At 45.9% G+C, this 15,165-nt stretch overlaps 1 protein-coding gene across 3 annotated transcripts in view; it reads right to left on the bottom strand.

Moving 5' to 3' along the window:
• Ctdp1 (CTD phosphatase subunit 1) overlaps positions 1-15,165 on the bottom strand; it is a 54,104-nt gene that overhangs the window by 7,575 nt on the left and 31,364 nt on the right. For 2 of the 3 annotated variants that reach the window (XR_004608252.2, XM_034518480.2), the window contains 2 exons: positions 10,041-10,203; positions 2,101-2,288 (listed from right to left, as the gene is read on the bottom strand). Coding sequence is in view for 2 of the 3 variants with exons in the window: in XM_034518480.2 (XP_034374371.1) it covers positions 2,101-2,288; positions 10,041-10,203 (351 nt within the window). In the remaining variant the exon portion in view is untranslated. The remainder of the gene's footprint in view (positions 1-2,100; positions 2,289-10,040; positions 10,204-15,165) is intronic. The other variant, XM_034518481.2, reaches the window with a different exon arrangement.

Genomic DNA, 15,165 nt, shown 5'->3' with positions numbered 1-15,165 from the left:
CTTGAGCTCTACTGCTGCTATTCTCATGCAGACGCCAGGAAGCTCAGCAACTCTCCACATCACACAGCAGCTGCAGAACAGCACCAGAAACCGAGTTCTAGAGGAGACCCTTAGGATGTATCTTGCTTGTATTTCTTTGTAAACGGGCTCTGCCAGAATGCTGGGCTGGTAGTATTTCTCTAAGGCTTATAGACAAAGTGTGCTTGTGAGGTCCAAGTCAGCAGCACACTCTGAGCGTGAGGACCACAGAAAGGACAGCACTAAGAATCAGACAAGACTCTGAGCCCTAGAGAGAGGGTACAGGGCAAGGCAGCTGTACTGGAATTCTTAGACAAGGACACAGGATAGCATGATATTCTCTGCCAGAAAGCAGCCGTACTCACGTGGGTTTAGTGGATTCACATCCAAAGGCTGAGCGCTGAGTGCAGTGGGGCTTTATCTTGTGTATATTTTTAGTCTCTTTGTCCCCTGATATGGTAGCATACATTTTCACTGGGTATTTTATGGCCATAGGGCTACATTACCAAGGCTACATGGATGCAATAAGGTCGCCATGACATCGAGGCCACAGGAATGCCATACAGCTGTGCATGCACACAGCAACACTGATGAAGCCATGTTTTTGTTTGTTCTAAAAGGGCCCCTAGCACACTCCTACTGAGCTCTGCGTCCTACCCACAGCCACAGGAGAGGACAGCAGTGATGTATGCCTTTGTACTGCACAGTCACACACAAACACTAAGCAAATAAAAGTGACAATTATCAGGGCGAGGAGACCAAAGATGATGATGAAATGATTTAGGTCTCAATAAATACTGCATAGCCCCACAATTTAAACCCAAAATGATTACACGGCAGGATTGAGGCAAGTAAAAGGGTAAAGCATGGTCATTCTCTTTAACAGTGAAAATGCAACTCAGGAGGCAGGAAATGTAGGCAGGGCAAGTGCAGGGCTTTGGGGTGGGACACTTGACTTGGTTATCTTTCATTCTATGCCTTGTAATGTTTTCTGAATTTTACATAAGTTCGTGTCAATTTGTTAAAACAAATTTTAAAGGCAAACTAACTTGCTGAGGATATGTCCTACCACTATCCAGTAACAGCATACAAGGTTCAACAGAGCAAAACAGAAACCCACCATATAATCCAGATACTAATTTCAAATTAATGGAGAATAAGGGACCTCCTATTAGTAGGTCCCTTATGTGTTCACTAAAATAGGTGAACTTTTACTAAGGTTTATGTTAGAAAGACAAGGCCTAAAGCATCTGATAGAAACATGTGTTCCTAAAGACTGAGGCCAGGAAACCTAGCTCCACACCTCTGCACGGAAGCTACTTAGCAGTCGTGCAATGGAATATTGAGGCAAAAGCAGATGAGGAGCTAAAGAAACACAGCAGAGATGAGATCATTATGTCGACAACTGAAAAAGCACCAACTAGTTATTAAGGGGAGGGTGAGAGACGTGCATGGCTCCCAAACACTTGACAAAGCACCACATGCCATTCTGATAGCAGCAGATGGAGCTGCATGAGTCTTGCTCCACCACTTGACTGCCCACTAGTGACAGGACACCCACTGCCAAGCTGGGAACTTAGCATCACAATGACCCCCTATATTTAGGCAGAGTTCCCCATGACAGGATCACCTTCTCAGTGTTTATACTTGCACACAGGAGAAGGGACGACACGGTAGCTTCTCCATGGGCTCAAGAATAGGCTCTTGGAACATAAGGACCATGCTCCTACAAGCAAGGCCAAGGCTGCACCTCAGGCCACTTCCTCATCCTAAGGTGGGGCAGCCAGATCTCTCAGTGTAGAACTAAGAACATATAGGCAGAACCTAGTTCCCATCAATGTCTGACAATTTGACAGTGCTGAGGATGCCCAAACAGCCAAGGTTTCTTTTCTCCCTTCCCAATGTTGTAAAAATGCAGGTGTCAATGACAGTGATCCACACGATGTGATTTGTAGAACCTCAAAGGCAGGGTGCAGGTCTGGCACTGCCTGCTGTTTGCCCCTCCCTTGAACTCCTTCCCTTGCGTGGTCTCTCCACTACCCAAACCCTTGGACACCCTTTTTCCCTGCCCACCTTCCTTACCTGGGCCCACGCATGGCAGTGGCGCTCCTCTCGCCAGATGAGGGCAACCCTACAGGCTGCTCTCTTCGGATCCCTGGGGCCCTGGGCTTCCTGGGCTTCGGTGCTCTCTCCTGTTCATTGTCTTGGTCTTCTGGCTTCTTCCTCTCGATGTCACTGTCATCACTGCCTTCTCCAAGGATGTCATCGACCTGACAAAAGGTAGAGAGTCAGTGAGTGAGTTGTCTTGCAAATTGGCTTTCTGTAGGAGTCACATGATCCACACCTGCCCAGGAAGGACTGCAACAAAGTCACACCATCTTCATACAAGAACAGGCTTAGTGCTACTCTGCAGGGCTTGGCTATTCAGTTCTGTTTTCTACTTGAATGCTGGGGACTGAAACCAAGCTGAAGCAGCAGCAGAAGAGCAGAGGTGTACTGAGACTCATTCAGAAATGCCCATGAAGCCTGCCCACTTGAGCCCTGAGGAGGGAAGGTAGCTTCCATTCACGGGCTTACATTTTCACATATTATATTGATGTCATGGTCAGAGAACTTAGGGGGAGGGCACAACAAAGAGAAGCCAGATGACAAGCAGGCATTTGGGGAACCTCACTTGGGTCCACCACTATAGTGAACCACCTTGTACCAGAGGAGGGGTTGGTGTTACTCTGCTGTGCACACGGGGGCCGATGCTATGCAGAGGAGACAGAGCCAGCAGCTGGCTTTGGCGTCCTGGCCCCAGCTCTTAGCTCTCCTGCGCTGTAGAGATGGGCAAAGGAAAGCCACAGAGTAGACAGGGGCTGCATCTAGCTGCACCAGTGAAACATTTACTGGATTTCAGCAATGACAGTGTGTTAGAATCCTGCTCGTCAGGCCCGATGAGCAGCTCCCTCAGGGGCTTCTACTCACAGCATAGCTTTGCCAGGCCAAGGGCGACCTGGGTGAGATGCACGGCCACCAGTATTTGTGTGGTTGACTGCATCTATATCTCAATCAGAAAGGCATTTCAAACATCTATGCCAGCATTCCTGTGTGGCAGACAGCTAACCTGAGCATTCATTAACTCTGCTGGCTGGCTGAAGACCTAGAGAAACACCTTAAAGCCAAACCAGTGAGCATACACCAAGTCAGGCCTCATTTCAATCAAGCTTCTGTTTGGGAATGACATGAACTTTCCAAAGGCATTCTTTTACAAATGTGTCAACTGCCTGTTGAAAACTATTTGTAATAAACTTAATTTAAAATATGCAATAGGAAAATTGTTTTAAATGTTAAGGCAAAACTTAAAAGCAAGCACATGACATGGAAAAAAAATCAACAAATAGCGAATTAAGTCCTTGAGTCTTCAAAAAATGGCAACACAGCCTATCAAATGTGGTGTCTATCAACACACAGCAGCATGTGGCTCCGCCAGCCACTTTCAGGGGACAGCTCTCCGAGAATCTGTCTTTTACAACTTGACAGCCAGACACAAGACAGTGACACCTGAGCACAAGGGACAGGGGCACAGCAGCCAGCCCACAAGCCTAGTGGCTTGTGTGGCCCTTCTTCCTCCTCTGCAAGAGACGGACAGATAGCCTCTTCCTATCCTCGTACAGAAACCAGAGGGTGAATACGCAGGGCTTCCCAGAGAACGGCTTCATACCAGCTTTACCAAACAGAACTAGGAAGGCCTTAAACGTTCCACCGTTCACATGACTGTCCAGAGATAACTCCAAGGGTCATGTTTCTACTATTATCAATGGATTTGGAACCCACATAAATGTATTTATTTCTTTGTTCCAAAGAACCAATATTCTGAGTAGTAGAATCTTCTGACAGAAAAACTGAATGTACTGACAGATGCATTAAGTCACTCTTTTCTGGAAGTTTCCTGATGATGTTACAAAGGATAGAGGGGACTTCCCACAGTACTTTCTGCTATTGGACAAGGCCTTGTATTTTGTTCACAGATGGTATTGGAACTACTTGAGTGGTGGGCACCTGAAGGTCAGCAGGGAGCCAAGCTCTCCACTGTGACAGCAGGAATCTGTAACTCACTCCAAGGGCAAATGCCATTCCTATCATGGATATTATGATACAAGGCTGTTTTGGTCACCTAGAAGAGACTCTCCCACTGGGATCCAGTGGCCTAGTGGTCATGCCAAGGAGACTGTCAGCCCATGCCCTCAGGACTGCATTCCTCCAACAGTGAGAATGAACCTGCACCCAGCAGGAGCAGGGAAGACACCAAGCTTGCTAGCTGATAAGAATGCTGAGGTCCTGTGGGGGACCCCACTTCCCTGCACTCGATCCTGACCCTGTGAGCGTGCAGAGGAAAGACAGAGGCTCCTTTAAGCTTCTGCATCTGCACTACTTGTTATACACCACAGAAAACTAATACAGTGAGTGGTAGAATGTATTTTAGGGGGAATGATGTCAACTGAGAAGCTATTTTTATGAACAGAAAATACTTGAAGGCCAAAGAGAAACTTTAATGACATGTGAAAAACCCCAAACTTGGAAAACACTCAAAGCGCTCTGAATTTGCTCCAAGCGCTCTGAAATTGCTCCAGAGAATTTAAAACTGCCACACAAATGCTGGCTGGAGGTGGCAGATATGCTCTCAAAGTGACTTATGTAAACCACACTCTAACCTCCCACAAAGTTCTTTACACCAGGATGATGGAGACAAACGACAAGCCCCAAGTCTCTCACAGGCTTTCACATGCAGAGAGGCTATCTCACTAACACTCCAGCGACCAACACTGTCAGGAAACAGAGGGCCAAAGACACAGGACATTCTTCCAAACACTTATCACCTTAAAAGAAAAAAAATGAAAAACAAGCACAAGCACCTGATGAAGATCTTTTATGTCACCACACCATCAAAGAACATTCTGTGGAAGACAGGCTGTTTGTTACCAGTGGCTCAATGACCTCTGCTAACTAAACAGCTTTAACTAGGAAACTATCTAAGACCCAGTCACAAGTTGATGAGAGGTTAGAGTGACGGCTGTGGTGACACTGATCATCAGAGGTGGACACAGTGCATGCTTACAGCTGAGGATCTTTTCAGAGTCTAACTCAGTGTCAATTACTGTTGTTGATCTTAGCCACAGGGTAACTGATTATATATAAATCAAATACAAACATAAACAGTGGTAATTACTGTTATACTGTGAACAGGAGCAGACCTGAGCAGACGAGTGCCGAGTTCAGTGGAACACACCCACTCTCACAGCATTAGGTTTTAGCTTAGGGTGCAAACACTGGTGATCAGGATGTTGTTCTTGCACTGTGGATAAGCGACATACACTCAGCCCTTACCTAGAAAGCATCAGTCACATGTGCTTAGATTTCCTACCCTGGAAGAGCAAGTCTTGGGAGGTGGGGATGGGCTGAAGGTGGACAGTTGGCCAAGGAGAACAGTGACCAATGGGAATGACTAGGAGAGACAAGCATGGCGCTTGGCTGCAGGTGACTCTGCTCCTCTCTACGTCCACTGCAGGCATATGCCCTGCTTCCTTTGGTGACGGGTCATCCCCAGAAGCAGGCAGGTGCACATAACTCTGTCTCGGCGTCAGTATCCCATAGCATCCCTCTATCATCTCTTCAGTAAAGCACACAATAGCAAAGCAGAAAGATGAAATCACGGGAAGACAGTCTAGTTAATCTGGTGACCTACCCAGTGCTACTAGTGACGGAGCAGCTCATATCCTCCAAGCCCACTTGTTCTGACACAGAAAAGCAGCCTGCAGTAGCCCTGCCCCTATCGCAGGCTGGTATTCTACCTTGGGGACAACACTGGATTGTCAAGAATCTTTGGCTTCTACATGTTTCTAGAACTATATATACACAGGATTAAAGCAGCGAGGAGGAAGTGCTGGGTTTTATTAGCTTTGCACGTCTCTGCTGCACTTTACTGCCCCACTCTAATCTCTCATTTGCTTTCTAGAGATCTGTAGTTTTTTATGGTTCTGGACAGAGAATGCCATCCTCAGACCTGTGCTTATCTGGACTGGGGGCAATGAGTCATGAAAACGTCTGTAAATACAGTGAGGAATGAGAGGTGACATGCTGAGGAAACTGCCCAGCATGTCAGGGAGAAGGGACACAGTGGGGAGAAACACAAAGTAACACTCGCTCCCTCAATGTTGTGTCTTTCATGCCTTCAAGCCATCACCATGTGGACAACACTCATACATTGCTAAATGCTGCCGGAAGCACAAGATGTAGCCCGGCCCCCCTGGCAGCTTCTGTCTGCTGACCCTGAGGAAATGTGTTCCTGGTGTCCCAATGAGGCCTGGAACATTTGACCTCAGTGGTGCTGAGCTCTGACAACCACAGCCACTTCTCAGCCCCAGGCACACAAATTCACAGCAAAAACATCCACAAACAGCCCCAATCCAGTTAAGGGCAAAAATTCTGGTTCCCCTCTCAACATGTCTCCATTGTTTGCACTATTCTTACCAACCATGTCTTCCAAGCAACTGCCAGAAAGACCATTAAGCAATTAGCACTCACAAGCTTGTTTGGCCCAAAGTCCCAAAATCTTCCCCAATCTGCCAATAAAACAGATCCAAGGCACAAAAGGGCACCTGGTCAGGTTCATGGTAGCAACAAATCCACTTCTCTAGTAACGATTTCTGTTGCCATGACAAACACATCCACCAAAGCAAACAAAGGCCGTACTTGGCTTCTGATTCTAGGTCAGCCCATCACTGAGGGAAAACCATGGTGGCAGGACAAAGTAGTTAGTCAAAGCACACCCAGGAAAGGCGATGAGTGACTTCACCTGGGCCGCCACCGCCTGCCCACTCGTCACCATGCCAGCTGACTTCCTTTACTATTATACAATCTAGGGGCCAGCCTGTGAGATGGTGCTGCCCACATTCAGGGTGGGTCTTGTTAACTCAATTAACAGTCTAGAAAATCGGCCACAGGCAACCCAATCAAGGTAATTCCTTGCTAAGATTCACTTTCTGGGTTATGACCAGTTGACAGGTAAAACTAACTAGCAGAGTTATGGCCATGCGACACATACATTTTGTACCCTGCCCTTACACACAATGCCAGTGAATGCTGTCTGGAATGCCTTAGCTCAGACTGGAGACTGAAGCATGTCATGAATTGCAATGCTGTTGCTGTTCATACAAAGTTGTCTGCTCTTAAAGAGACGTAACTGTTTACAGAAAACAAAGAATATTTTCCTATCATTAGGAAACATAAATATGAGATTAATGTATTGCTTTCAATTATATTTATTAAAATGCTGATTTTTAAATTTCTATTTTGAGTTGCTGACTTCAAGTTCATTTTTTAAAAAAGCATTAAATGAAATTGGTTTGGGATTAGCACATAATTTCCCAACAATTTTTGAAATGGCTCTTAGCATATTACTGCCATCTCATATGATTTTTATCTTTTGTAAAATGATATTGTCAGAATTGATGATTACAAAAGCAAAATATCAGCTAAAATGAAAAGTGCTGAGGATGTGATCAAGATTTAATTTTTTTAGAAGAAATTCTGAATTAAATCACTAGAACTTACACAAAAGAGCAAGGCAGAGTGGTACACACTTATAATCCTAGCTCTGTCAGCAGAGAGAGGTGGATCCATCGGGCTTACTGGCTTAGGCAGTCAGCTTAGCCTAGCAGGTGAGACCCTCCCTTTCTCAAAAGCCAAGGTGAGCAGTACTGTAGGAACAATGTCCGAGTCTGTCCCCCTGGCATCCACATGAATGGCAACATCTCTCTTCATGAGCAGTCACCAAATAAGCATGTTCATTATTACAGTACAAGTTTGCTTTGACCTTTAGTAAGTGACAAGGCTATATGTATACCAAAGACTTCCTTTAAAATAAATTTCTTTATGATTCACTATAAGTAAATGTGTGGTTTATATACCTAGTTTATAAACCAGGTTAAAATTTCTCAGGAAAAAACCCTGCTCCAGCTCACCCAAGGAAGCACCTGGGTAGTGAAAGATAAAAATGTAAGTTGACCCCCTGAACCCTGTCCATAAAAGCAAAAGACATAAAAATCAGTTTCTGGTCAAGTTCCTGCGATATCCTATCAAACAGATTGACGCCTCTCCCCCAAAACAACCCGACCCTCTCTCCACCCTAAGGCCCTATTATGGTCCTTGTGTCTATGGTTTCATTGGAGATAAGGATTTTTGTAGATCTGTTAGGTAAGATGAAGTCACCTGGATCACGGTGGTCCTAGAGTAATGACTACTGTCTGCTGGAAGAGGGACAGGCACTGATACAGAAGACAGTTAAACCTAAGCACCCATGCGGTTTATCACTACTTAGTGGATATGGCATGCAGATCCTAAGTGGCCAGAGGCACATGGAAATAGGCTGGTACTTATATATTGTGAGCCTGCTTACCCACTTCATCTCCAAGAAAATTGGACAGTCTAAGGTGCTCTGAGACCCATAGAACTCAGAAAGCATCTCCCTTATGCTCACGCATGGGCAAGCCTGGCTACTGTCTCTGTTGGAGGACCCAGGAATGATCAAAGCCTGCGTAGAGATATGAAGCTTCTGGTTGTCTTCCCCCAACTCAGCAAGACCCATGCCCGTGAGCCAGAGCTTCGGCTCCTCCTCGGGAGTCTCTGGAGAGCTGAGGTTAGGGGGTTACGGCTGGCTTTTATGGCTGAAAGGATAAGATTTTAGAGTAAGTAAAAGTTACTGTTTCACAGCATAATTTGAGGTCTTTTGATATGAAGGGAATAAAAACCAACAATAAGGCCAAGCAGCATCAAATGGAATGCAAGAGAATTCCTGTGAAGCCAGAAGGGAAACAGCAACATGGCAGGCCCTGGGGTAGGGAGAGCCAAGTGCAGGCACTGTTTCTGGATCCAAGTCAGCGGAGCCTGAGGACAGGGAAGCAGTGGCCAAGAAAACCCTTCTCATGAAATGACAACAGTTAAAGTGAAAACACAGAAAAATGGTAGAGTTCAGCAAAGAAGCTGTCACCTGAGAGAGATCTGAGTTACTGATGAAACTTCATCCTTTTCTTGCTTTTGCTAAAAAATCAATAAAGAAGCATGCTTTCTTCCTTGAGCGCTCTGCTGAATGATCAATGGAAAGCACGCTCTGTCCCCACAGCACAGCAGGGACAGGGAGGTGGGTGGGCTCACCCACAGCTGTAGGAAGCGTGCAGAGGGGCAGCTTTAGTCCACGAGACCTGAAGCTCATCTCTTAAGAGCGGTCCTCTCAAAGCAGTTTGCAGAGCAATGACTGCACAGACCACACCACAAAAACCCAGGAGCAAAAGCTTCTGTCGGAGGGCTAGCCTGGGAGCCTAGAGGAAGGTGTATAAGGCCACGGGACACAGGAATACCCAGGGCTGAGCCTAGAGCACAGACAGTACTGACCTATGACAACTTTGCTTTTAGCTCTGAGGGACAACCGGCCCCCCTCCACACCCTGGTATTTAGGCTGTAACTGAAACACATCTGTAGTCAGGGTATTTAATTCTTCGAATTTAGCATTTGAAAAAACTAGCTTCACATTATGTACTTAAAACTTTAGTGGTGTAAAAATGACAGAAGAAACTGGTCTTAATTTGTCTGAATTCATGTATTAAAAAAAATCTGTTTCACTGAATGCAAACTAATTAAGCATTTCATTTCTTGAATCCTGTCTATCAGCTTCCCGTCCGCCTGTCCTCTTGCAGGGCATCCTGAAGAGCTGTTGTGGCTCCTGGACCTCGGAATGCCAGAGGCACCCTCTTGTTATGACAGCTTGGAACATCTGCAGTCAATGCCTCGAATCTCTAGGAGTGGTGGCTGTGTTTCTGTTGCCAAACACATGGGCACTTCATTTCCCGTGGTTACAAATCCTTTTTAATAGGAAGCCAGGTGCTGGCTCACAACACCTGTGCCTGTCCTGCACGGACGCCCAGCTCAATCTGTGCTGTGCACACCAGTCTCTGGAAACTGGACCTGCATCGTCACATTCTCACCTCTTTGTCCATACTCTCTAAGTCCTCCTTACAGAGAGTGTACAGCGGCATTGTCTCTGACATACTGGGTTGTCGCTTTCTTCTAGCAGGGCCAGGCTGCTCTCCATCTTGAGATTCTGGCAGCTCTTCGCCAAACATCTGCTGCTGCTGTGGCTGAACAGCTCTGTAAGGAATGTCATAGTCCCGCATGAGGAAAGCAGTCCCATAGCACCTTCCCAGCTCGGTAGCAGACACCTGACTCTTGGATGAGGTGATACACACAGACAACATTTGTACGGAAAGACAAGGTGCCCTCTCCACTCTACCCACTTGCTATCCCTGCTTGGGTAGCAGACCCAGCATCTCCTTCTGGGACATGTCCTGGCCCTTGAGGAGGCTCACACTCACCTCTTTTACAGAGAAACCACCTTGTCTACAGGCCATCACCTGACTTGACCTGAGCACAAAACTTAAAGAAGACAGTTTGTGGTTTGCCCAAAGTCATCAGGGTGTGTCATTTACCCTTGAGTAAAGTCAAGACTCATTAAGAAACAAAAGAAAGCAAGTGACATTTACTTTCTATTCAGAGCACAGAACAGAAGTCAAACAGGAATGGTGAGTTAAGAGGTAGATCTCAATAGAGTGGAATTAATCTGCTTACAAAGGACACAGAAGAAACATTAGATTATGTGTGCGCAGCTTCATTGAGCACTACAGTAAACAGTAACCAATCAGTTGCAAGGACCAAGTTCAAGCCTCAAAGACACTTCCAACCTGGACCCTCAAGATGCTGACACTAAATTGGTATCTGCAAAACTGCAGCTCTGTTGAAAACGTTCCTGTCTGCAATGTGCATCTACATGTGGCAAACCTCACGGAATGTATTTTATGCACGTTTAGATTTATTTAAAGTTTAAGGGACACCAGGCAAAGTGGCTCCTATACACGATTCTAGGATTTGGAAGGCTGCAGCAGGAAAACTGTTGTGAGTCTGAGGCCAGCCTGTGCTAGAGAGTACAACAGTTATTTCTTGAATAGGTCCTTCCTGAGGTTAAGGAGTAGGACGAGAAGCTGAGCACCACTGGCCATGCGGTCCCAGGCTGGCCCTCACAGACACTGGCATAAAGTGACAAGACCTCACTATCACAAGGAGAAATGTGGGACCCGGCAAGATGATGCAGCCAAGCGGAGCGCTTGAACTGGCTCCCCAGGATCCACAAGTGCTCTGATTGCCACAAGGATGCAACAGCATGTGCATACTCACATGCACACATGCATTCAAGTACACACATACACAGCAATTAAAACAGAGTAACAAAGAACAATAGGGCATTAATTCTAAGTCACAAAATTAAAAAGAAATTGTATTAGGCTAACTAGAAATCTAAAAAGTGCAGTCTCTGCTTTTCCGAATGTTTTCTCCATGTTCCTATCTTTAGCAAAACCCAGTCTGACCACAGTGAGATAGCTCATCGGAAAGTATGATGAGGATGTGTGGCCAAGGGCCTTTATGAAACAGAGGAGGAGACGTATGAACAGTAAAGCCCCACGATTAGAACTAAATTTACTACAAAAAAACTCCTGATGTTATTTTCTTGTAAATAAGTAATTTGGGGATGAGCAAGCACACTCTTATTGGCAGCTGTCAGACACTATCTTGCTTGGTTGCTTCAAATAGTCAGTTGAACTAACTCTATGTAGCACTGGCCGTTCCTGAATACTCCATGGACACTGTAAGAAAGCTACACAGCAACCTCAGCTGCTTACACCAAACCCTTTCAAACCCTTTGTAGCGAGTTTTTGCTATCCCAAGACAAGCCTTGGTAAGTTCTAGATGACCCCTAAAACAATTACCAGGTAGACTCAAGGGACAACACTTCCTCTGGTGGCCTACCAGACACTTTACTGACTGGTACCAAGTACTGAGTACTATGAAGCCCCTCCTCTGGCTACAGAACAGCCTGACTAGATGGGCAAAGCCCTCCCGATGCAACATTAGGCTTCTCTTTAATCTTTATTTGCTTACTTTTAGAGGAGTTGGCTAAGAGATACCAGAGGTACATGTTGGAGGCAGCAGAGTGGCAGTGACCGTTGAGTAGTTGGCATAAAGTTGTCAAAGTAGCAAGGCTGTTGTTAGCTGAAGAGGAAGTTCAAGAGCTCAGACTGGCCAGGGCAGAACAGAAGCTGAAGAACAGAAGGCTGTAGAGAGCTAAAGAAGAGAAGCCATGGGCCACGGTGGCTGGAAGACTTCTAGAGTGTTCCTTAGCCCTTGGAGGCCAAGCCATCCCAGGCTTGGACACCGTAATACTAGCTAGAGTCAAGGGGAAGCCTCCAATGGCAACTCCTGCCAACATCTAAGGATTGCGGACCTCCTAGGCTGGCAGGGAGCTCGTCACTTGTAGAACCTCTATAAACACTTAGAGATGGAAGGGCCCGGACAGCCGAGGCTTGCGGAAGAACTACACCAGAGGGTGCCAGCTCCTGCCACAGTTGCTCCTGTCCAGTGCTGAGTAACAAGCCCTGGAAGGAGCCTGCCCCTTCCTCCCTCCTTCCCCTACTCCTTCCATCTCCCATGCTTTCTATCCAGGTTCAGCAACAGGACCTGAAACATCTGACCACATTTCCAGCTGCTCAAACCACCACCTTTGCGCCCAACACCCACAGCTCCAAGGAAAACAGGGGAAAGCTCATGTAACTTTTCCTTTTAGTAAAAATAAACACATTATGCTTCTCTTTAAGGTTGTCTAATGGTTTCATCCAAACTTGAAGTGTAAGAACAAGACTCTACTGGAAGCTTAGTGTTAATCTTTAAAGGTCAACACTGCCAAGGCATGCCCAGTTTGCAGCCACCCTGGTCTGACAGCGCCAGGAGAGCTCTGCAAAGGGTGATGGGCTTGAGGTGTATGGAAAATGCACACCTACCTTCTCTGACCTGGAAGACATTAAGATCAGTCACTACCCGGAAGCTCTCTCTCAGGTGTGTCCTGAAGCACTCGCGAGCTCCTGCTCTTCCAGGGCTGGCCTGGTGCAAGGCCGTTACTCTAAGAAGCACCACAAAGGAAGAAGTATGGCAGAGCCATGACAATGGAAAGCACTCCTATTACACTCCTCAATTTGAAGTAACTTTATTTAAAATAAAACGTGTTAACGAAGATTTTATATGTTAAATGAGCTGATAAATCAATGTTTAGACGATACCAATTCTACTCTAACCAAACTAACCCAGTGTTGCCTGGCGCGTGCCATTTTAATGACACAGGGAGTAGACAGATAGGAAGCCTGGAGTCTAACAGTGCTTTCTTTGCAGCAAGACCATTCTATGATGGGCCCCAGAAGCAGCACAGGGGAGAGTGAGACCTGGTACCATTTCCTAGTAATACTGTCACCCCTCCCCCACCTCAATATCAGTTGTCAGTTAAGACAGAGGATGTACCCGACCCAGATTCTTAATATGATGGGATGGCCAGGCTTTAGCCAGAATTACTTGTCTAAGAACACGAAAACCTCTAACTGTTGGAAAGGACAATCAACAGAGGGTTGTTAACTACAAGGTGGCCTTTTATCTTACAAAGATTTTAAACCATCCATGACTTTAACCATCAATTACAAATATATCTGAAAGAGGCGAGAGAGTGAGAGTCGGGGGAGAAACCCTTGGCAAAGAAGAAGATACAAAGGACCGAGGGAAGTCTGAGGGATGAAAAGCATGATGAAAACACACAAAGCTGGCAGCATCAGGTTGCCAGCACGCTCGTGTGCATCACAGGTTAAACACAACAGAAACCACCTTGTCTGCACAGAGAGAAAGCACAACTGGAGAGGAAAAGATGAAGGCAGCTTCAAGAACTCAAGAGGCAACACAAGGTTCAGACTCCTAAAAGAGGCAGAGATGAACCCAAACAGCAATGGCTGGAAATGTCCCTAATTTAGTAAAAGTTATAAACTTCTGATCTAAGAGGCTAGGCAAGTCCTTTACCCCACAGTCTCAAAATCCATACGAGCACACACAGCGGGGGAACTTGTAAGTAAAGACAAAAGCAAACAAACAAAAAAGCACCAAAGAAGCAGTGTGAGGAAAGATGCCTCCCCACTCCTGTAGGAGAAAAGAAGACAACAGTAGAGCCTGCCTGTCAAATTCAGAGACCAGGAGGGAGCAGATGCTTTCAAGGTATTGAAATGGAGCTATTAGGGAACAGAGTTCCTCATGGATCTCTCTTACGGAAAGGAATGGAGTCTGAAGCACACATAGGACAGAAGCCTAACCCTCCCCAGGAAGGACAAGGCAGGTAAGGGCACCACAGAACTTGCTCTGAGGGAGTCCCTTGAACTGCATACAGCTGCTGGAATACAAAAAAAGCAAGCAAGCAGGAGGACGAGGATGAAGAACAGAAACCATGGAGCTTTAACAAGGAAACAATCACAAGTCAGTAAACTAAATAACTGGTTTCTGTTTTGTCCTGGACACAGCATCACGCTGTCTAGGCTGGCCCGAGGATGACCTTGAACTTGTGGTTCTCTTGCCTCTACTTCCCAAGTGTAAATAACTGGATTTTAGAAGAGATCTCCAGCAGAACTGATTTGCAAAAAAGATATGATTCCCAACATCAGGGCCAGTCAGAATCAGTGAAACATCCACCAGACATTCCAAAGTGTGGTACCAGCTCTCTTCAGGCTCAATGAAGTAAAGAGAGAGGAGAGGATACTACTTAACCCATCCTGTGAAGCAAGTCACATTGGGCACACAGTGGGAAATATATCGCAGACTCATGGCTACTGTACCTGCCAACATACATAAGCCAATAGAAATAGGTTCATTCCAAGAGTTCAAAGATGTTTTCTGTTTTGTTTTTAAACTAACCAATGGGGCAGGGAGATCTCTGAACAAAGGTGCTAGCTGCCAAGCTTGCTGGCCTGAGCTCTGAGTTTGGACCTACACGGTGGGAGGAGAGAAATACTCCTGTAAGTTGCCCTGTGACCTTCATAGTCACTCTGTGGCATGCACCACAAGTCCACACACCTTCCCTCCAAAAAAAAAGTATATAAATGTAATGAAATTCAAACAAGGTAACTACCCATGTACAAAGAGGTTCAAGAAAAAAAATGTTTATTAGAGTTCATAATACATACAACCACTGAAAACACAGTC

This window comes from Arvicanthis niloticus, chromosome 14 (assembly GCF_011762505.2).
Source record: "Arvicanthis niloticus isolate mArvNil1 chromosome 14, mArvNil1.pat.X, whole genome shotgun sequence".
NCBI classification, from domain to species: domain Eukaryota; kingdom Metazoa; phylum Chordata; class Mammalia; order Rodentia; family Muridae; genus Arvicanthis; species Arvicanthis niloticus.
This window is presented reverse-complemented; position numbering and strand designations above follow the sequence as displayed.